The following is a 23,962-nucleotide window of genomic DNA, read 5'->3' on the forward strand; positions in this document are numbered from 1 at the left end:
CAAAACGTCCTGAACAACCTCCGTCTCGAGTATGAACATTTTATCTCTCCATGTTGTAAACAAAGTGTAATATGAGAATGTATACAAAACTGAAATAGTCTTCACTTTCTCAAATTTGAAAGAATCCTTATAAATCCTCAGATGCAAATTCTTGGAAAAAATCATTTGAATAAGAGAAAATCCAAGACAAAAAATTGTTATTGGACAATCTCCAAACTTCGCTTGTGTGAGCAATGATACTGAAAACTCGCAACAGATAAAATTTTGGTTTGTAGAGTTTAATCACAACTTCGTTTCACATTTAAATGTACATTATAGTAGCAGGTATATAATGTAATATACTGCATATAATAATGAGTGAAACTTAAAACAGTATGTAGAAGCTAAATACCAGTGTTAACAAACAGAATAAAAACCCAGTACAGTCATCGATAAATTAATTTTCAATGCAAGTCACCGAAGAACAAGCATTGATCAGATATAAATACATAAATAAGATGTAGTGTAAACACAATATTGAATGATACATGTAATGTAAAATCATATTTACAAGAAAATTCTATGGCTATCTGTTAGGTATGACAATGGGGGGAAAACATGGATTTAAAGTATAGTGCATGATCAATTAACCATATCCCATTATTGGTACAGTATGGAGTTTTAAATTGGAATTTTACAATTGCAAACTTGTACATATATGGTCAAATGTACAATACTACTTCATCCCCATAACATTCCAGTCACATCTTGCAGGTATAATCAAAATGCTGCTGTAGAGCCAACAAACTACAATTATGTACATATTGCCCGTCACAATGTACTCAATTACCAGTTTTTCTGCAGTTCTTGAACATCATACAAGTATGGCAGATTAAGTCTTCTGTGTTTTGTTTCAATTCCATTCCATCTTGAAAGAACATGCTGAATAAATAGTTGTTGTTTATAAAGATCAAACTATGAATCTCTAGCTGCAGAACTGTATCTCTCTACGGAAAACAACCATTGGGACAGACCAATTTTTTCCCCACACAGCAACAGTCCTACCACTAATTCATACCAAGCAATGTACACATATTCAAGCAAAACAAAGATAGTTTGAAACACATGCATGTTAAAATGTCAGTCAAAAAAACATGCTCAAGTAGGATACTATAAAAGTACATATATAAATTGTTTTGCTGCACTTGTTTTGAACAGAAATGTGTAGAGTATATTTACTACTATTTCATAATGAATGGTGCCTTGGGTAGTATGTCAAGTGTTAATATTCTAATTAATTATAGGTTACTGACTGAATATAGGGAAATGTGTCCACTAGAGATTATTGTATAGTAAAGCAGACTGAGCTTGCAGTCCGTTTCTGTGCAACAACCAAGGGTGGGTATATATACTGTACCAATATTCAGTGTACATGTAGAACTATTTTATTACATATTTTCTAAATTATATGCACTATAACATCTAGAAGTTAGGGTTAAAATTCATTTACATAATCAGTAGCAGACAAAGTCTTTACATTAATTTATTATTTGCTAACTGATGTGAGGTCAAAATTATCAAATTATGTAAGCAGATGAGTTAAAAAGTAGTCCCTGAGCTTTTACAGTGCAGACATTTATGGATCATTAAAAGCCTGGGTACTCGAAAGAATCTACAGGGGGGAAATATCAAAGTATGTAATAAGGTTGGATATTGCCTACAAAACTTTTTAGCACTGCATTAACATTATATAGAAAAGCAATATTCTACATATGAGTATAAATGAAGTGACAAGGTCTTTAAAAATACTCAGGATTCATAATAAAGTTTGAACTCAGGATATTTCCTATGCCTGTATGATTACAGTATTATCTTAAAAAGTGAACTTTCTTCATCAATCTGTTGGCCTGGAAGGTTACAAAGGGTATTTTTCCAAACTACAATACTGATATTCCAAAAACACATTGTATCTAAAAATACAATATTTTTGTAATTGTAGTTTATCAATTTTGTCCAGCATTAATTTTGATTCATACATTCAGCTCATCTTCAAACATAATCGATTACCATGTGTGGGGAAATCAAGAATCACAAATGGGCATTGTCCCATTAATTTTGATTTGTATATATGCACATTACATGTATCTTCAGCTTTTCTACAAATTCATTATTCCAAAGGGTCAATGATAACGTCAAGGTATCAAATTCTGATATAAAGAAATTTTTTGGGAAGTTTGGATGAAAATTCCAAAATGTTTGGAAATTAAAGCTACATGTTATTTCCAACTTTGCGATTTTTTTTCCTACATAAATATGTCAAAGAAATTGTTGACATTTAAGTATAGAATACCACAACATTTTATAAGTCCATAGTAAGGACATCTCTTTTGTTCAGTATATCTGGTAAATAAATAAAACATCTCATACACTTCTGCGGGATACTTTTAAAAATGAAAAGCCTGAACATGAATCCGAATAATCTATCTTCAGTGGCAACAAATATATGCAAATACAAACTTGACCTGACTATGCATAGGTTCATGACTATGGTCTTGGGTTACCAATAGGAACTTAAGTCTCAGTTTTTGTTTTTCTTTTTAAAAGTGGTAAATAATATATCAATTTACCATAGTGGATTTAAATTGTAAATTTTCAAACAGAGGTAAAAATAATAAATATCTCTTTCAGGTTATTTCTGTTGGGAGTCTAATTAAACTAGAAGAATATCGGAAGCACAATTATGAAACATTTCTAATAATGACCTGTCTCTGTACGAGTACAAAGACTTCATCATTTAAAATAACCTATATATGAACTTTTACCTGGTAGATAATGAGAGTCCTATTGTAGTATTACATGTAAGGATATACAAAACACGGGGGCAATTTATGTACCTGGTGACATTACCAAAAATAAAAATGATAACAATACACAGCAAAACTAAATCCGAACACCAACATCAGCAGTTATATTGGTTTAACAATTACTTCCCTTTACCAGAAGAGCACAAATTTTCATTTTTTAGTTCATTATCAAAAAACTTTACACATTCATGATACTATTAGTTGTCCATTTCAAAACTTATATACACCACAATCTTTTCAGTAATGTTTTTTTTTTGACTGAAAAGTATACTGCAATGACAGTAATGTTGCCTTATACACTCTCACCTGTATGTGCATAAAAAACATTACACTCCTCTTCTATAAAGAGTAGTAGTGTAATGTCTATTGTGTACTGGTTTTGTCATGAGAAGCTGTACTGCCACTAAACAAATTTATCAATAATCAATGCATTGGAAAAGTAAGTAACCTTGCATAGCTGTTTACAAGTTCATCAAGTACAATGTAGATACTATAGCCGATGCAAACTTCGTTTCTGAAAACTGCAAGTTTCTATCTACCAACACAATAATTTAAAATACAACAACAAATGCATGTACAGTGTATCATGATGAAATGTCAATACACAATAATTTTACGTATCAAACATCGAGTACAAATTATCACACCAGTGGAATGTACATGTTGGAGGCGTTATTCTAACCAATCTCATTATCACATCTATAAAAGCACAAGAAAATAAACAGCTACACTACTAGGATGTTCGCAATAATAAACTTCTGACATTAACGTATGCAACCCACATAACAGAAAAAAAAGCTCGAGTATATAACAGTAACAAAAGGACCTGGGACTGTTAGCATCATCAGAATGTCATACGATGTAATGGGGAGACTTGGTGAGAAAGGGAAGCAACTCACACCTTTTCCTTATTTTCATCCACACTAAATGCTCATCAATGGCTAATTTCACGATTTATAGTATGACTAGACGGATTTGTTACATCATTGTTCCAACCAGGAAGGGCCTGCAGTGTTGGCAGATTTGAGTTTGATGTTAAACTGCTTCAGAGTGGCATCTAAAGCAGTGGCATTACCAGTGAAATAGGCTGATGTGGCATTATGGAACAACAATAGCTGCTTGTGCATAACTTTCACCTGAAAACATTCACATACAGATATCCATAAACATTTTTATCAGTTACTCTATTTTGCAATTTTCAGCAATAGGCCAATGAATCGAAGTCTTAACTGTGCAAATCTTTTCTTATTCATATCACAAAATTTACATTTCCATGTTTTTGCCTTTGATATCTCTACTAATTATAATGATAGCCTTTTCCTCATGAATGTGTTGCAGTTGTAAACAATGTGTGTATGGATACAGATAAATATAGTACGTCTATTTTAATGGCTGGGAATTCTGACAGACTTCATAAAGTATGATGGAGTTAAAGCAAAACAGTTCATATACCCTCAAATTTTCAAAACTTAAATCCATTTTTTAATTATCATACATAACAACACTTTACCCTGTTTTCATCTAGAAACTTCAATTTGATGGCAACATCTCCTCTGAGCTTCTCAAATTTTGCTTTGTGTTCTTCGAACTTTCTCTGGGCTTCTTCTATTCTTTGGGCTGGAGTAGAATCTCGGGGTCCAAGCTGAAGAGATTCTACATCACTTCTGTATGCATCATATTCTAACCTATAATTCATGTAAAAGAAGATATTATGTAAGATTTGGATTCAGTAAATGTACCGTGTCTTCACTTAATTATATAACGTATTCAGATATAAAGTGTCTATAAAATAGTTGCCTATGAATAAACTTAGGCAAATTAGGGAACTCAAAAAATTATCAAAACAAATTATTGCTTGAAACCGTCATTTTGAGGTTTTTTAGTCACCACTGAAATAAAAATGGCCTTGCAGACAAAACATAAAGCCTTGTTTTTGGACACTAAGTAGCTAATTATAAATGCAGCAAAAGCCAGGAAGAAATGTAAACAACAAAATCAACGGCACATCAGCAACAATGAACAAAACAGTCTGCTACATGTATTAACAACTTTTGTCTGTTACTATTTATCTATTTTGAAATAAATACTTAAATTTTATTAAATTTTTGTATGTCGGTATTGAATTCCTATTGAAATCCAAAATGAAGCAGACAGCCACAAATGGTTTACATGGCAAAGGTAATTTATAATATCCAAATCTGAGTGCAGAAACAAAATATTACTTTTTGGTTATAACATATATTGCTTTATATCGTGTATATTTTTATCAGTCCCCTAAAATATGTTATAAATGAAAATTACAGTACTATATAAGTCTATATAGATTAGGTTTAGAAACCTTGGCCAATGTAAATATGGCCATCTGCTTGTCTGATGAATACATATTCAGTAATGATAAATAAACTCACCTGGCTGCCTCATAATTCTTTATTGTCAGAATTGTGTCTTCCATTGTCTTATTACAAAGAGTATTTACTGTAGATGTGAAAAAATTCATTGCACCTGCAGGAAAACAAAAATCATCAACTAACAACTTCTCTATAGAATGCAAGAATTGAACGGTGAACTTGGAAATTTACACAATGACAAATTTTTGGATCAATTAGTTGTACTGTTTTGCCATTCTTAAGAACATATGTGACATTTCTATAAAATTATTTTTTCATCTCATATGTTCAGAGTTCTTGTATGATTTCCATAATAGGTTTAAATTCTATATTGTAGTATAAAGCTCAATGGTAGATCACCTATCTAGTAATACAAGGGTCCAGGGTTCCATACCCATTTGTTCCAATGATTTTTTTCTCTCCTTCTTTGCTACAGTAATGTCCATTTTTATACCACTTCATGTAATGCATTAACAGCTGACTTTACATTCTTACATGCCTGACAACCAGGAGCTATCACAATATGCTAACTCTAAATAAGATGTGGTAATATACCCCAAGACTTTTTGTAGAATTGAGATAGAATGCAAGTGAATTATACACGAAAAATTATATACAATTGAACTTTGGTATCTCGAAAACCGATATTTCATATAATATCGAATCGAATACCATGGATATGTCAAAGTGATTCTGAAACCCCAACCACTTATTCTTTCAAGTATTTTACCCTCGATATTTTGAATCCTCGGATATTTCAAAGCTTTTTCTCAGTCCCATCGAGTTCGAAAAGAGAAATGTCACATACATGTATATCCTTAATGAAGCATAATGGCATTGCAGATCAAACAGATATAAATCTAACATAGAATGGATTCCCAATAAGTAAGCATATATCTGATGAAAAATGTTTAAATTTCCCACTTTAATATCAAATAAAACTAACAAATTTTACTACTCAAATCTGTACAATTGCAATGGATTTCAAAACACTAGGCAATAATTACATGTACCTGTACACATTTTAATACAGGATTTCACTAAATAATAAATTGTTTCAGCTTAAAATTTACAATGTAATGATAAAAATTCATTACCCAGGAGAACTTCTCCGTTTTTCACCAAATTTCTTTGTGTCTCACAGTTATAAGAAAATTCTTCTTGCAGCTCTGGATTTCTTTGAGATTGCTCAGAAAATGCCTCTCCCAAAGCCCTCTGTGTTTGCACAACCTGGTAAAAATGGTTAGTTAAAGTCCTCGCCAGACGTAAAATGTTGCTATATTTTCTCTGCATGTCTCTCAGGGATTCAATTTGATTTTCTAGTTCTAAATCCACTGTTTTGGAACCTTTGCCAAATTTTTCTGAGATAAGTTGCTTGGTGCATTTGATAGTATTCAGACTCCAGTGTTTAATGGTTTCTAGTTTTGTCTGAGCAGCATGCACCGTCTTGGGAATGAAGTCTCCACCATTGTTCTGTGGAGCCCCTTGTGAGGACAAGGAAATATTGCTTGTTGCTGAAAAGAAATTAATAAAAGGTCATGAAATAATGAGATGTTACACAACATGTAACATTTACCCACATATTTCTATTTCACATTACTCAAAAATATTTCATACATTATCAAATCATGAAATATAAATTCAAATATTTTAGTTTCCTCATTTAATTACAGGCAGAGAAAGTCAAAATACTAATTCAGGGTTTCCTGTAATGTAAGAATCTTGTGTTCTGGATGTGACAAAATTATTGCTATGAAAGAAAGTGAAGAAATGTGGGTTTGCGGATTTGTCCTTGGAAAAAGGAAATCAATACTCATATTTGAATAACTTATCAATGTGGTTCTGATCATTGCCAACACAGAAATCATGATGAACAAAGTCTCACTTTGGTAATTTAGTGAACAGATACAATCAGACTATTAAATTGTAAGTGTAAGCTTGTTATTTGAAAAGACACATTTGCTGTTGATGGGTTGTGTTTGTTTAAGCAGTAGTTCATGTCACTGTGGTTAAAAACATACCATGTAACTTATTGACTTGCCAAGGTTTTATCCAGCTTTAATATGTTACGACTTATTTGATAATTAAAGAGATGTTTTTTTTTTTAGAAAACAGACATGTGCTACTACTGGGATGGGGTGGGGGCTTCTCTGATTACAGCATACGTGACTGATTACTGTTCATATTCTTGGACTTTGATAATAATAGAAAATAATAGAATACATAAAAAAGATTTTTGTTAAAATTCATATGCACAACCCATTTAGGGAATTTCTACAATTCAAGTTTTCTACAATTGAACAATGTTTAGAGAAATTCAAACCTGTGAAATGGGTAATACCCTTTACCGGAGAAATCCCCAATTGATGCTTTATTGATTCATAAGCAGTTGATTTGTTATCAAATGAATTCTGATGTGAATTTGCGGTTATGTACAATGGCAATATATTTTTCAAGGTCACATTTATGAGATTGTGAATTCAAGTAAATCCACACACACACAAAATTTAAATAAAATATTTTCTATAAATTCTGATCAAACAGTTGAAGTTCATTGTATATGAATTGCACAATTTGAGTATTGATCAATAATTATCAAATCAATCAGCATATATATACTGGTAAATACACTTCTGGACTCTTAAATTTTTAATGAGATTCATTATTCCGACTTCATCTTCTCTAGAACCACGAGTCTAGGACATGACAATCTACAGAGGTCAAATCCTACAAAGAACCCTTCTAATTATGAGCACCTGAAAATTGCAAAGGGTAACAGGGATTTGTTACACTACACAAAAGGAAATATTAAGAACTAATCAATAAACAGGTAAAATTCAGTTTTAGTATTTTCAAGGTATAATACCAAAATGTTAATCTGACAATTAAAAATTCCAGAATTCACTGGAGAAATCCTGATTGAATAATAATCCAATTCACATACATGTGAACAGTTAGAGGCATAATGCAAACACATTATTAGAAAAATACTGCACACAAGATATTTTTTTGTCACAATGAGTTACCTCTCTTTGCTCTCAATTGCTCCTGTCTTTCACCAATATTAATTACTCTTCCCTTCATTAATAACTCAAATAGATTATTTCTAGTTAACTTGTTTATGTCATTTTGTGTCAACATCCCTCATGTCACACCACGTGTACCACTGATTACTGCTGGTGCACAAAGATGGAAACATATGTTTTATTTAAAAGCTTGCTTACTCCGGAAAAAAGTATTCAAAGACTTTGGAAAAGTGCAGAAAATAGTTCATTTGTCGATTAAAATGTCAACCAAATATGTAAATAACACCTCAAAGTAACAAGTAAAATAGTACTAGTATACACCTGCTACAGGTCTTCCGTTGCAACTGTTTATTTGAGTCTGTGCACTGCATCTTCTTTTACATCATAAAATCCCAGACTGAGAATGCTACATATATATATTATGACTATACAGCAGGAAATACAAAAAACCCCAAAGATTTCATATGAAATCAATGACCATGCAATATCGAAAAAATAATGAAAATGTGTGTTTGTTTGTTTTCTTAAAGGGACTGATTCACGATTTTACCCAAAATTTTGTTTTTCACTTTTAATGATCAAAATCTACTGTCAAATGTGTTTTAACGATTTCACATGAAAATCAAGGTTATACATCATCACAGAAGCTCATTTTAGAGAGTTTATTCATTGTTTTGTAAACAAAGATTGCGGCATGCTATTGTTTACGAAATGTTAAAAAAAATCGATATCGATCTAAGTTTATTTTATCTTTTAACATTTCAAGCATTTTTGGGGTAAAATGTGTCATCTAAAAGTTAGAATTTGAGACTATGCAAAATTAAGATGCATTATATTACGAAATCAATATTTCACTTGTTTGTTTACATAAAAAGACTCGAGTCTTTGTTTACATAACACATATTTAAGGCTAAAATATTGCTTTCATTCATTTCTTCAGAAGGTCAAAATTTTGGCTGTCAACATTAAATGAGTTATATTTCTAATGTGTAACATCAAAAATGAAAAATATTTTTATCAAAAATCTTGAACCAGTCCCTTTAAATGTGTGTGTGTAAAATAACTTGTGTGCATTATTTTTTTAAATGTAATGTGTTTGCATTATGTCCTTGACTGGGGATGTATTCGCATATTCAAAGGAAAGCTTATAATATAAGACATCTTGCATATTCATAAAAGTTACTCCCTATTTCAGTGGAACCTGCAGATCTCCTTCAACATCTTTAGTAACCTACTTTTAAATATTCATCTTTTTTTCTTCAAAGTTTTGAACTGCTTGTATAATGCCTGTGTATGGAGGGAATAATAAAACAGTTGGTAAGATCAATTGAAGATCATGCCAATTGATTCCAGCAAAGGTCAAATGTGCATTTCAGCAATACTTATGTTAGCAATGTAGTGCACTGAAAAAGGAATTTTAAATATTATTAAAAGCACGAAAAAGTACACACACACCAGGAGGCATAGTGAGAGAGCGAGTAAGACCAGACTGTGCTCCAAAGTTACCAGTGGATGCTCCCGGGAAAGAGGATGTCATGATCTTATTGGGGGATCCACTTTGTACAGTATTATGTACATCTGTCAAGTCCTGTCCATCATTCAGGATGTCTTTCAAGTCCTGTTCAAATGTGTCATTTGCTTTTGATTCCCCATTATGTGCTGGACCTGAATCTGCCATCATCTAAGAAAAGAAATAAACTGTTGTTCAATGTTGATTTTCCCACCTCAAACCAGCCAACTTAATTTTACTAGCCGGGAGCAAGTCACTGTTTCTCCGTTCAACTCAAGGCCTAAATAAAGTCATTGTATTCCCTTAGTGACACATCATTGTGACCTATGGATCAGTAAGTAGGAAACATATTTCTGTAAGCAAAACAAGGTACACGCAGTCAGTACATCCATGGATGCTGAGAAAACTCAAGTTTCAACGAGTTAAGAGCAAGACATAGCATGTGCAGTATAATTAAACGAAAGTATACTTCATTATCTCGGATTTACTATAGAAATTAGAGTAATTAAGACATATTCTTATTGTAACAGAAATACTTACCATAGGTATACCTAAAATCTCTATTAAGTTCAAAATTTATGTTCTAGTTTTATCATCTGCTGTCTGTCTGTGTGTCGTGACACCTTGTCGATGATGACGTATCGGATACGCATAAACACCAAAGCTGTGAATGGACGGAATTCCGTATTTTTATTTCAATCAAAGTAAAATAAAAAACTGTATTATCAATATAAAGAGATAATAATTAACTATATAATCGATATTATAAGAAAATATTTGGACAACATTCTTAATCAGAATGATAAAATCATTTTTCTTTTCAATTCGAGATCGGAGAACCTAAAATACCAACAATTGAAAGCATGATAGACTGAATTGCCTCTGTCTTTACAGTTTACTACAAATATACTTGAGGTTGCAATGACTGCTAATTTGCAGGGATCGGAAAGAGAGGTGTCAATGGTTGGTAATTTTAGAGATCTTGTATTCTGAACTTGTTTTCTAGGGATTTTTAAAAGTTGTTTTTAAATATGTTAATTTTATCACAGACACATGAATATTAATAGCTGAAGTGTGGATAGCTTTTATCTTATGTACACACCCCTTGTAGAATTACTCGAAATTATTTTCATATAGAACCAATAATTTATCCAAAATATGTTATTTCCCCTCCGATCACCCTCATAAGTCGTTCTGAATAGTCAGTTTTCTACCTTCTGTAAGCCTAAATGAGATGACCACTTACAAGTGATACAAATTTTAGTAAAGGTGTGCAACAAATCATGTAAACAAACAGGGGCTACCGATTCACGGGGTATAAACCAACTTTATCGAAGGAATTTCTGCGAATATCTCGTCAGGCTAATGTAGTTTTACTTATAAATGTCTTTCATCTAAACTCCATGCCATCCGTTTTATTTGTTGTATTCTGCATTCCCGTGGGGATCCAGGTTAGAATGGGTCCTCAGTACCCCTTGCTTGTCGTAAGAGTCGACTTAATGGGGTGGTCCTTCGGATGAGACCACAAAAACCAATGTCCCATGTCACAAGGTGTGGCACGATAAAGATCCCTCCCTGCTCAAAGGCCATAAGCGCCGAGCATAGGCCAAACTTTTGCACCCCTTCACCGGCAATGGTGACATATATTCTCGAGAGAGACGTTAAACAATATTCAATCAATCAATCACTCATATTCTGCCATTTATTTCATCGTACTCAAGCTTTTACGTCCATTCATGACAATCTTATTTAAAGGAGGTCGTGACATCACTTTGCGTGTTGCGTCATCTGATTGGCTTGCACTTGGATAAATTATTGGTTTTGTATAAAAAGAATTTAATTCTAGAAAAGGGGTGGGGGGTATGTACATAAGATAAGCTATCCACACTTCAGGTGCCTGCATGTGGTTGTATTCGGCGCGCCCACGCGTTAATCATGGTCAATGTTTCCCAGCAGAATTGGCTGTGGTAATAAACACTCAAATGAGCTTGATTTTCTTTACTTTTTAGCTTCATGGTTTGTTGTTTACGGACTCAACTTACACAAATATCAAACCCACTCAAAGCTTTTTTCAAAGACAACAAACTAATGATACTTAATGTCTTTTAGCTAGGCCTATCGATATATTTTGACCTTAACTGTTTATATTTATATGAGAATTTGCAATTTTAGGTGCTAGGATACAACACACAGTGGTTTCCACTTTTATGACAAATAATTATTTACTAAATGAATAAATAGGAGTCCCTCCCTAGTGTCTAAATATTAATAATCAGCCGTCAGACTTCTATAAATTATTATGTACATAATTCCTGAAATTGTTAATATCATTTTTTTTCAATATATTTACCTCCCCTGGACCCTTTGAATCTAGAAGTCCCCCCCCACCTTCCTTCTGTTCCTTCAACACAATTTCTCAAAATGCCATAATATTAAACTGAAACCGTGCATATATGACCCTAACTAGTACAAGATATATTCAGAAGGGAGTGATAAAATTTCAGATGAACTGTCGAATATTTGCACTATATTATATGAGAATGGATTTAAATTATGCATCGAAGTACAGTTCTTTAGAATAAATCCATGTTAACCCACAGGCTTCGGACATGGATTATGCATACACACACACACACACACACACCGTCTTATTTTTTTCTGATCTGGGATCAACACATTTATTTTGTTTTTATACTTATGTTTTGTAAATATAAATTAAAGATTATCGAAATCTCTGTTACGTATTAGTAAAAATCTCGTTATCAATGTTGATATTTCTTTTTTAATCGCTGAAAGCGTGATTTAATACATTTTTAAATGATATTCAATGTATATTTACAATGTGTAAGTAAAAAAGGTATATAGAAGGTTGGGGGAGGGGGTGTTGTGTTGCATGAACCATCATGCCTCAAGTTCCTGTGTATATGTTAAAACTGCCCCTATTGTGACCCACCATGTGCAACTTCTGGTGAAATATCGAGCCCAAAATGTACGATTAAAACTGAGCAATAAATTTTCTTCAGAAAAATTGTGACGCGCACGATGAATTCATCTAACCTGTTTGTTTATTTGTTTTTTGCTGTTTTCCGCCACACTCAACAATTTTTCAGTTATCTGGTGGAGCCCAGTTTTTATTGGTGGAAGAGAGAACCCAGATACAATATACCTGGGAAGAGACCACCGACCTTCCGAAAGTAAACTGGGAAACTTTCTCACTTATCGGCACAAGCAGGATTCGAACCCGTGCCAACCGGAGGTGAGAGGCCGTGTGATTTTGAGTGCGATGCTCTAACCACTCGGCCATGGAGGCCCTAGCCTGTAACAGCAAGAGCTATACAGACTGTGGAAATCATCCTGGATAGCTCAGTGCTTAGAGCACCTGACCAGTAATGCAGGGGTCCTGGGTTCGATTCCCAGTCCAGTCACAAATTTTCTCTCTCCTTTACATTTGGTGCCATTGACCACCCCTAGACTTGCAGGTGAAAGTCCTGCCAGGGGCAAAAGAATCTGGGTTGTGTCTTGGAGGGTGAAGACAATTTAAGGAGGGAGGAATTTTAATGTAGCGGTTAGCCAGATAGCTCAGTTAGAAGAACACCTGACAAGAGAATTCAGGGGACACAGGTTCGAATGTTGGTCTGGTCCATTGTATTTTCTCCCTTCCTGTTACAAATGAATTGTGAATGAAATGTTTGATATATATTTAAAAGATAGTACTGTACGTAACAATGAATTCATTGTAGTTATTTTGGTGTACCCATTCTGATTATCAATTACAATAATGATTTTCTGTTATTATATTGAAAGTCGCTTTCAAGTCAGTTAATGCATCTTTAGAAGGTGTGTTGCACCCTACATTATGGTCACTGTGACCTATAAGATTTAGATGATATGGCCAATATGTCATTATCCTTTTTGGGCTCATGTAGATTGAGTCTTTGAATCAATGAAGTTTGTCAATTGGTGCAGCTGTAGAGAAATGTAAATTGCAGTATAAAATCAGCTCATTAAATCTTAAAACATGACCAAGTATTGAAAAAAAAACCCTATGTTTTAAGGGAGGTAATTCATACAAATGTAAGCGAGTAATGCTGTGAACTTGTTCAAAAAGGTTTACATCAAGAAATTCAATTTTTTCATAAAATATAGCTACATATGAATTCAAATAATTAAGAAATATTGACTAGTGATAAAACGATTGTCGCCACAATCGATTGTCGATTGTTTTTGGCTCTTAGATTCTGATTATCGATTCTATTTTTCATAATCAATTGTCGCCTGTACACTAATTAATATCTAATCCGAGATTCATCTGACTGTTAATCCCGCATTTATATCGAGACATGTGCAGGGAAGAGTCGGAGTGGACTCGACAGTGTGGGAATTCAGTGGCACCAGGTAGTGTGTATGCTAAATAGAAATAACCCCCAAAATAATAAGCATTTATTAACTACATGTAGATACTGATTATATCGATCATTGATCGATACAGTTCTTCCGATTATTGATTATGAAATTTTTCCGATTTTTCATCACTAATAATGACATAATATGCAGGAATGAACTAACCCTTCTGCACATGTGTCAGAACATGACAACACAATATCACAAAGAAATGAACTAACCCCATACCAAACACAGTAACGGACAATGAAAAACTTGTTGATAATAACAGAGAACAAAACACAAATAACACATTTAAAACCTATATTAATTAAATTGCATTAAACCTTTCTTATTGTAACAATAAAATTAATTTTTTTTGGTCTTCTTTTTTTTAATCTTAAGGCATACTATGCTGAGTGAGTGCATCACACCACAAGAAAATTTGACAATTTATGTACTTAGTTACGAACTAACCTGGCACTAAGGCTGAAATAAAAATTTAATATTGTTTTCCGAGTAATATAATTATTCCAAAATTAAACAAGAGGTACTGTGAGCAATGCTCACTAAGAATACCCCCCGCTTACCCCAATCTCCCAAAGGGTGTAGGTAATAGGTAAAACTTCAGTATTATGATCCAAAAGGTATCTAGGAACACAGCATCTCCATGCGATGAAAAAAGCCATTAAAGAATTTAAATGGAAACCATATTGCTACTTCGATGTCCAGTGCGCATGACCTTTGACCTTTTGACCCCAAAATTGATAGGGAACATCTTCATCCCATGGGTAGTCCATATGTATGATATGGTGACTGTAGGTGGAAAGGATAACGCTTTAGAGCCCGGAAACCATATTGCTACTTCGATGTCCAGTGCACTTGACCTTTGACCTTTTGACCCCAAAATCGATAGGGAACATCTTCATCCCATGGGTAGTCCATATATATGATATGGTGACTGTAGGTGGAAAGGATAACGCTTTAGAGCCCGGAAACCATATTGCTACTTCGATGTCCAGTGCGATTGACCTTTGACCTTTTGACCCCAAAATCGATAGGGAACATCTTCATTCCATGGGTAGTCCATATATATGATATGGTGACGGTAGGTGGAAAGGATAATGCTTTAGAGTCCGGAAACCATTGCGTCTACAGACGGACGGACGGACAGACAGACGGACAACCCGATTCCAGTATACCCCCCCCTAACAACTTGTTGCGGGGGGTATAATAATACCCTGTTGTGAATATATATTGACAACCTCAGAAAGTTACCAGGTGCATGAAGGTTATATATACGTATAAGTTATTCTAGATATCAAATGTAGCTCTTTTGGGGGATGGGGTTTAATTATCATAGCATGGGGTTATAACTACATGTATCAGCAATAAATTCGTTGCATTCAAAATACCAAGTAAGTGAATTAGTATTTCTTGAATATGTTTATAATCATATTTAATTATATTTATGACTTTTGCACTAGGTTAGGCCAAAATAAAATATATGTGTTTCCGGTTTCCCAACCCTACCTACCTTTTTGCTGCCAACCCCAGATATTTTATTGATTATATACATGTGCATTGTAAATAAAAGAAAATAGAATTTCTGAATTTGTAGTTATTTTCTTTTTGCATTTGAGTTTCTCTGATTTACATTTAAACTACTATTGGTCTTCAAAGTATGTGAAAAGCATTTGTAATGTATATAGACAATTATGAAAGGGTACCAAAAACTAAGATTTGTAATAATAAGATTTAATAAGATAAAATGTTTTACCTATCTACCTTACCTAATTTATTTGGGAGTGAAATAGGAAACACACATATATTTTATTTTGGCCTTAGGGATAGTACAGTTAATTTGATATATTCCTGCTGATACTTATTATATAATGTAACCACAGTAACTTTATCGAAAGAGTATAGATTTATTACATGTTCCCTTTTCGTGCTTTTGTATTAGAAATAGAAACTGAGAAAACAATACAGTTTTGTAACAAATGATATTTAATAATGAAGAATCCGTACCAGAGCTCTCCCACCTCCTTCCACTATCTGACTTCGCATGTTCACAGTTATATTCTATATTTATCGGATATTGTAAAGTAATTGCATATAATTATTATATCATACTAGGTAAAATGAGTACATAGGTGTTTATTGAAAGGTACATATGCTAAAACAAATTATGCTAGATTCTGGTAAAGATACCAATACTACAGTATTCTCTAAATAAAATAAAACAAAAACTATTAACTATGCATACCAAAAAAAAACCATGAAAATATTTCAAGATACAGTCTATCTTTTTAAGGTGCCTCGATCATTACACTAAAAATTTCTCTAATGGCTCATTTAAGCACCCTTGTATGCAACATGATTTCACCATCAAAAGAGTGATACAAGCTCTCCATTTTTTTATATGAATTTTTTGTGATTTTTTTGCGCAATGATAAAAAGATGAAACAATGTATCATTCACTGCATGGTAATCATATTACAGGTCTACCTGTGATTAATCAAGATCTTGCCCAAATCGGATTAATCCTATTATTTGACATGTATATTCCTAATTCCTACACATGCATTTCATTTTAGATAAATCAATAATTTTGATGGATTATATCAATGTATTTGATATTTTTATATTTTCAATAGCTCAGAGATGTGTTGTTATCTCATAATATAATGACAGAGCGCTGCTTCACCACCTGCGTGACCAAATTCCGACAGAATAAACTTACAGATGATGAGGTAAAATTTGTAGATTGTACACAGACTCTAGCAATGAATAGTATCTTGTGTTTTATTGTATAGAGTTCTGTCTCATATTAGCTGCAATGATAAAATTTGGGTAGAGGATGATCTCTGTTGATTTCTAAATCAAAAGGTCATGCTTAAGTCAAGGTTACAATCAGTGATTGATTGTTTGGGGTTTAATGCCATTTTGGTAATATTTCAGCCATTTTACTGTAGTTAACTAATTAAGGAAAGTTTTGGAGTTTCTCTGACAGCTCCCAGTGAACCTACTCTTTTTAAAAAAAACAACAACAGAGAAACCATCTTGTGTGTGCCAATGGGGTTGTGGTCCTTACACGGGGCACCATTTAACGTCCACCTGACAGACATATTGGTGATTGAATGTGACAGTGTTTTGGATGTCATGAATTACAAAGAGTATTTTTCTAGTTTTTGTCTCATACTTGGTACAGAGATACCAAGTATGGGAAGAAAAGGTCATAGTTCAAGGTCACAGTCAGTGATTGGATGTATGTTAACAATGCTGTGAACACCATGTAAAGAATACTACTCTAGTTTCTGTCTCATACTTGTTATAAAGATAGCAGGTATGTGTAGGATAGAAAGATCCTATTGATTTTTAGGACATAGGTCAAGGTCACAATTGGTGATTTAAATGTCACAATTTGTGGAAGCCATATGAACTCTAATTTTCCAGCTTTCTTTCTCATTCCAGCTACAGAGATAGCAGATTGGCACAGAGAAAGCCTTATTCATTTTGTAAGGTCTAAAGGTCATTGGTGAAGGTCACAGCTCATGATTGAATTTAATGATGTTTTGAGCACCATAAAAATTGTACCACTCAACCTTTTAGTCTAATACTTGCTCACAAACAATATATAACAGTAGTATTAATTAACAACATAAGTACTATTGTACTTTGTCTCATCATTGCAGCTGCAATGACAGAACATAAACCGTGGCACAATAAGGAACCTTCACTGTTGTGTCTCTGAGTGCCATGCAAGAGTTAGAATTTGTGGCACTTCACCTAAAGTTGATGACATCTTTACATAAGTTTTTTTAGACAAACAAATGAAGGGAAGGTCAAATTCAGTCAATTAAATAATAGTGGGTACAATAGAAGAAACATCTTATGATTATTGACAGTGTTCGAAATTAACCATGGACCGATAGACAATGTCTATAGAAAATCGAGTTGGTCTATAACAATCAAAATAGCTATAGACCGACTTGTCTATAGGAATTCTGAGTAAAAACTGGTTCCCCGCCGCTTATTAAACATATGAGAAGTTGGACCAGTTTATATGTAGTATGCTCATTGCTGATGTTTCTGTTCACCCCTTAGCTGTAATAAAATGTTCCACAATGTAATTACAAATCATTCGAATCAGATTATTCCATTTTCAACAGGGGAGGGGGGGGTCAATTTGATATTTACTTCAATGTACGACATTTTCGTGCAAATTCGGAATGTCCTTTTTGAACGGTTTTAAAAATATGTGGAAGGTGCATGCACTTGAATCAAACAGAAAGCGGTCAGTACAACAAGTTCCAGCAAGGCTAAAGTCGCAGAAAATCATGAGAAAATGAAACGTAGTAAATGTGACTTGATGAAGAATCAGGCAGTGAAACTGAGCTGGAACAAAATGACAAAGAAAACGAAATTCTAATTGAAAAGCTTGACGTGCATGAAATTGAAAAAGAATAATATTATAATTAAACTATGAACAAATTACCAAACCGAATTTGTGTCTATTATTTATTTTTAAATAACAATGAATATTGCATGATAAATTTCGGTCTATAGGAATTTGTTGTGGTCTATAGGAAATAAAATGACTATAGACCGAAAGTCTATAGGACTTTAAAGTTAGTTTCGCACACTGGATTGAGCTGTATACTTGCTACATTGTAGATGGGAAGGAGAGGAATGATATTCATGTGCAACAAATGAAAATAATATTTAAGAATACTTATATATTTTTTCATTGCTTAGTTACTTTGAGGGCTTATAAGATACTCATTTACTGAATTAACACATATTATGTTGATATATATTCTAATGGGGTACGTTTAATTTGTTGTAGATGTCCTGCATTGATACCTGTGTGGGTAGATATGTGAATTTTAACCAGAGACTTATGTCAACATTTTTTGAACAACAGCAGGCAAGAATGAAAGCCATAGCTGAAGAACAAAATGCACAAGTTCCTCCTGAACAACCAGTCATTCAGACCACTTGATATATAATGTGTTTATAGGGCATATCAATTGTTGACGTACATGCATTATCTTTATAACTGAAAAATCTTCATTTGACTTTAAACTTACATTTGACTGTAATTGTGTTGAATTTTTCTAATTCTGTTACAAGTTTTATGTATTAAATGTCACTGAATGAATGCCTCATATCAGCTGACCAATGAATGACACTGAAATGTTGTGAGCAGATAAATACAATATAAATATTCTTATGCTATGTTCATACAAGTGGTTGCATTCTTTTTATATGTCTCCTTCATATTCTGACATTGTTCTTAAAACTCAAAAATTTCAAGGACTTTCTGTTATGGTCATGGTTAACAATCTTCAATAGCAACATTCTAGGAGTCTGTATGGTGCATGAGTGTGGAAGATCACAAACAATAAGATAGATGTCTTCCAGACCAGGGACCCATTTTACGAAAGGTCTTATGATGCAAGACCAAAAGCACTTATTATAATTCATTGAATGCTGTATTTCTTTTAAAGTGTAAATTTTTGGCATATCTAAAGAACAGCAGACAAGAAGTACATAAAACCACATTTTTACAAATTGTACACAGGAATGGAAAAGTATTGGACGTAGATAGAATTCTAGTCTTAATCCTTAGATCATTTGTAAAATGGGCCCCTGTTGTCTCCGAAGGATACTATGCATCTCCTTGTCAAGGACCATCAGCAGCAAAGAGTTTTATAGAAGAACAAACACCCAGTCACTCGCCATAGTGATTTAAAGGAGGAAATGAGGATACACCCAGATTCCATCTTTAGAGTTGCGATGCAATGGATTCCATCAGGGAAGAGAAAGAGAGGGAGACCTAGAGAGACATGCAAATGATCCACTGAGAAAGAAATTTAAAAGAGAGAGGATGGACATGGTTGCAGCCCTTCACCAGCAATGGTGACGTCTCCATGCGAGTGAAAAATTCTCGAGAGGGACGTTAAACAGTATAAAATCAATCAATCCATCCATCTGCTTTCTTTGAACTGTACAGTTATCATGTCACTTGACTTTCATCATCATCATAACGAAGTTTGCACACCACATAATGATGTTCTTCTTCCTTTAAAGTGCAGGACCCTGTGGGCGTCATCGCATTTGATGCCCACACTTGTTTGCACATAATGAACCAAAAAAAAGCACATCATAGAAAGACAGAATCACATCACATAATGAAGAAAGTACATGACATAATGATAAGTGAACATGACATAATGAGAAAAGCACATGACAGAATGATATTAAAATGCACATGACATAGTGGTAAATGCACATGACATAGTGGTAAATGCACATGACATAGTGATTTATGTACATGGCATGAGTGAAGCAAATCATTTTATGATAAATGCACATGACATAACGAGTGCACATCACATGATTAAAGAAGTGCATGGCATAATGATAAATGCACATGACAGTGATAAAGGCACACGACATAATGATAAATGCACATGACATAATGATGAGTGCACATGACATGAGAGAAGCTTGCACATCAAGTACTCATCACTATATAACAAAAGAACATCAGGATTTGATACAGATAGTTCAGTTTTGTCTGAACATGCACCAGGTGGATGATTTCATTCACAAACTAAGGCTGGAATGAAATAGGGGCGGTGTCTGGCGATTGTGCACACAAAACAGAATAGTGTGAGGGGCTGAGTTACTAATCACAGTTGATCTCAATTTCCATCTTGATGATATCCTAATGACAAAAATGCCAGAACATTTGTAACGGCTTTTAAATGAACATGGATTATTGCAGCATGTTTCTGATGCAGCACATCTTAACGGACATATCTTGGATGTGTTAATAACCAGAGATGATAGCCCAACTTTGCATGGAATACTGTCAGTGGCAGATCCTGACAGGTATACTGTATGTGACAACTATGGAAACATTACTGGGGACCACCTTTGCTGCATTTCACCAAACCTCCTAGGGAGACAGGACGGGCCTCCCAAGGTCTCTCAGATATTACATTATATCCAGAGGTCAGGTCCCATGTGTTACGATAAAGAACCCTTGATAATCAATACTGCCCAAAGTGCCACACATAGGTCAACATTGGTACACACACACATAGTAGTTGAGAAATAACATATGTGGAGACTGTTAAACTGCATGATTCATTGTAATGCAGTAAAACTTTGATATAGCGAATTTCTGCGGAAAACTCTGATATAGCGAATTTCTGCGGACACTATAAAAATTCGCTATACGTTTAAATAGCGAATTCATAATTCAAATATAACAAATTCGTTATAAAACTGATTTGTTCTACATGTATATCAGTTGTGTAAGAAAGCAACAATCGATAAATTTGCTTTTGTATAGTCTCTAAGAGAAATTAAGCCTGTATATTTTCGAGAAGTATTTTATACAAGAAATTTACACACTGATAATATATAATAATAAATCTTGATGGATTATTAAGTCACGCAAGAACATGTTGAAACAAAAATGTCAACAAAATCGTGTAATACATGCAAACAGTCTATTGCAGTTGTCATTTGATTGTTGCTTCACACAAATAAAGGAGTGTACGATAAAATAAATGCAATTAAACTTCAAATTTAATTAACGAGAATAGTAAACAATGCCATCACTTATGTGTAGGTATTGTTTTAGGTTAACAACAGAAATTTCATAATAAGTGTGGATCCTTTATGGCAATGGAAAGCGATTTTTAAAAATCACAAGGAGTTTAAAATGAAGAGGGAAAAGCAAAGAAACAAATTCGTTATAAAACACGATTTATATGTTCATTTTTAATTCAAGGGGAATACGAATTACTTCGCTATATATCCGTGTTCATTATAGACGAATATTTTTATATAGAATAGATAAAGAATTTGCCGGGGAAATCGATTCCACTTCGCTATAGCCGTAATTTCGCTATATTCGAGTTTTACTGTATTTCCTGTGTCGATCAAGAGAGGTTAAGTGAGGCCTCGTAGGTTCTGAGGTGAAGTGAGGAGGTTCTGAGGTGAAGTGAGGAGGTTCTTATTCTTCTTTTTTATAACTCCTTTTGGTTTTCCTTTTTCGCCACTATAATCTGCATCAAACTGACCGCACCGGGTCGGATATGCGTATTCGATGTCATTCCCATTGTGTTTTGTCAGACAAAAGAAACAATTTACAAATACAAAAAACAAGAAGCCCACAGGCCTTATCGGTCACCTGAGCACTAGTTAAAATATCATTAGTCCCAATAACTACGAAATCTAGAAAAAAAAATCCTGTTCTGAATATAGATCTAAGCTAAATTCTAATATTCAGCAACAATATAAAACAAGATATGTTCTTAACACTTGAGTGCCCTCAAAAGTGCATACACTGATGAAAGGCTTCACATGATTATATATATGTATTCACATTAAATGATATAACTAATTTGGACCCGTCCTAGAGTTAAAACGCTGGGGTTGCAAAATTCACCATTTTTATGCACATCTTTTCTATGGAGCGCCAAATTAACATAAACTCAAATAATTGAAGATATCATCAATTCATTTAATGCGCGCAACAATTGAATTAAAGATCTCTTCAAATAATTAATGATATCTTCAATTCTAAATTATTGCGCGCATTAATTCAATCGATGATAGCATTAATTCTTCAGCTGAATTGATACGCGCTTTAATGATCTCTTCAAATGAATTAATGATATCAACAAGTGAATTGATGGCGCTACAATTCAATTGAAGAGAGCAATAATTGATATATAATGCGTGCATTAAATCAATTGGTGAGAGCAATAATTGAATTGATGCGCGCATTAATTAATTTGAAGAGAACAATAAATGATTTAATGCGCACATTAATTCAATTATTTCTCTCTTCAATTGAATTAATGATGTCTTTAATTCATTTGAAGAGAGCAATAATTCTTTTAGAGAGAGCAACTATAAAATTAAAGATATCTTCAATTCAACATATCCACAATTGAATTAATGATATCTTGAATTGAATTGTTGCTCTCTCTAAAAGAATTGATGCCCTCATTAATTCCTTATACAAAAGCATTGCGAGCAATAATTCTACTAAATTGATGTTCTCATCAATTGAATTGAAGAGAGCAATAATTGAATTAATGCCCGCATCAAATCAAGTATTGCTCTAATTAAATTAAATTCAATTGAAGCGCGCATTAATTCATTTGATGAGAGCAATGATTGAATTGAAGCGCGCATTAATTAATTTGATGAGAGCAATAATTGATTTAATGCGCGCATTAATTCAATTAAAGAGAGCAATAATTCAATTGATGATATCTTCAAATAATTGAAGATATCTTCAATTATTTAAGTTTATGTTAATTCGACACTCCATACTTTTCTGCTATTTCTAAATATATACATTTAGATTTTATACAGTATCAGCAAACTTAAAGAAATCCTTCAAATCACTATAATAAATTTGACACTACCCTGAAACCAAACCCTTACCCCCCTAGGAGCATCAAATTTACAATTTTGGTAAAGGGGCCGCTCTTTCTGAATATCCATTTAGTTTCAATTTAGTATCAATAGCACTAAGAAAATTTTATGTAAATGTTTTACACACAAACACTATATACATGTACTAAGTTTGGTCCCACCCTGGGGTCAGAACCCCATCCCAGGGGATCATAAAATTTAAAATTTTGGTAGAGAGGCCTTCCTGCTCTACATCAGAAGCATTTAGTTTTTCTTAAAGATGTAAAGAAGAGTTTTAAGAACTGGTCAATTTTTGACAGCTTTTGCCCTAGCTGCTCCAAAGCCCCGGGGGGTGCAATG

At 33.5% G+C, this 23,962-nt stretch overlaps 2 protein-coding genes across 6 annotated transcripts; one reads left to right on the top strand and one right to left on the bottom strand.

Annotated features, from left to right (window-relative positions):
• Positions 1-262: 262 nt before the first annotated feature.
• Positions 263-10,445, bottom strand: LOC125680517 (arfaptin-2-like). Of its 5 annotated transcripts, none has more exons than XM_048920183.2 (6): positions 10,307-10,441; positions 9,712-9,937; positions 6,328-6,744; positions 5,252-5,345; positions 4,354-4,528; positions 263-3,979 (listed from the first exon to the last, which is right to left on the bottom strand). In XM_048920183.2, exons 1-6 carry the CDS (start codon positions 10,307-10,309, stop codon positions 3,827-3,829), a joined length of 1,068 nt encoding a protein of 355 aa, XP_048776140.1. In that variant the 5' UTR covers positions 10,310-10,441; the 3' UTR covers positions 263-3,826. The 5 variants fall into 5 exon arrangements, with proteins under 5 accessions (XP_048776140.1, XP_048776141.1, XP_056009908.1 ...); XM_048920184.2 differs by having other exon boundaries at positions 9,763-9,937; positions 10,307-10,440; XM_056153933.1 differs by having other exon boundaries at positions 9,763-9,937; positions 10,318-10,399.
• A 123-nt stretch (positions 10,446-10,568) lies between these two features.
• Positions 10,569-19,398, top strand: LOC125680518 (mitochondrial import inner membrane translocase subunit Tim9-like). The gene is made up of 3 exons (XM_048920186.2): positions 10,569-10,729; positions 16,807-16,902; positions 18,999-19,398. The coding sequence occupies exons 1-3, from the start codon at positions 10,688-10,690 to the stop codon at positions 19,152-19,154; spliced, it is 294 nt and encodes a 97-aa protein (XP_048776143.1). The 5' UTR covers positions 10,569-10,687; the 3' UTR covers positions 19,155-19,398.
• The last annotated feature ends 4,564 nt before the right edge of the window (positions 19,399-23,962 follow it).

Source organism: Ostrea edulis, chromosome 2 (assembly GCF_947568905.1).
Source record: "Ostrea edulis chromosome 2, xbOstEdul1.1, whole genome shotgun sequence".
NCBI classification, from domain to species: domain Eukaryota; kingdom Metazoa; phylum Mollusca; class Bivalvia; order Ostreida; family Ostreidae; genus Ostrea; species Ostrea edulis.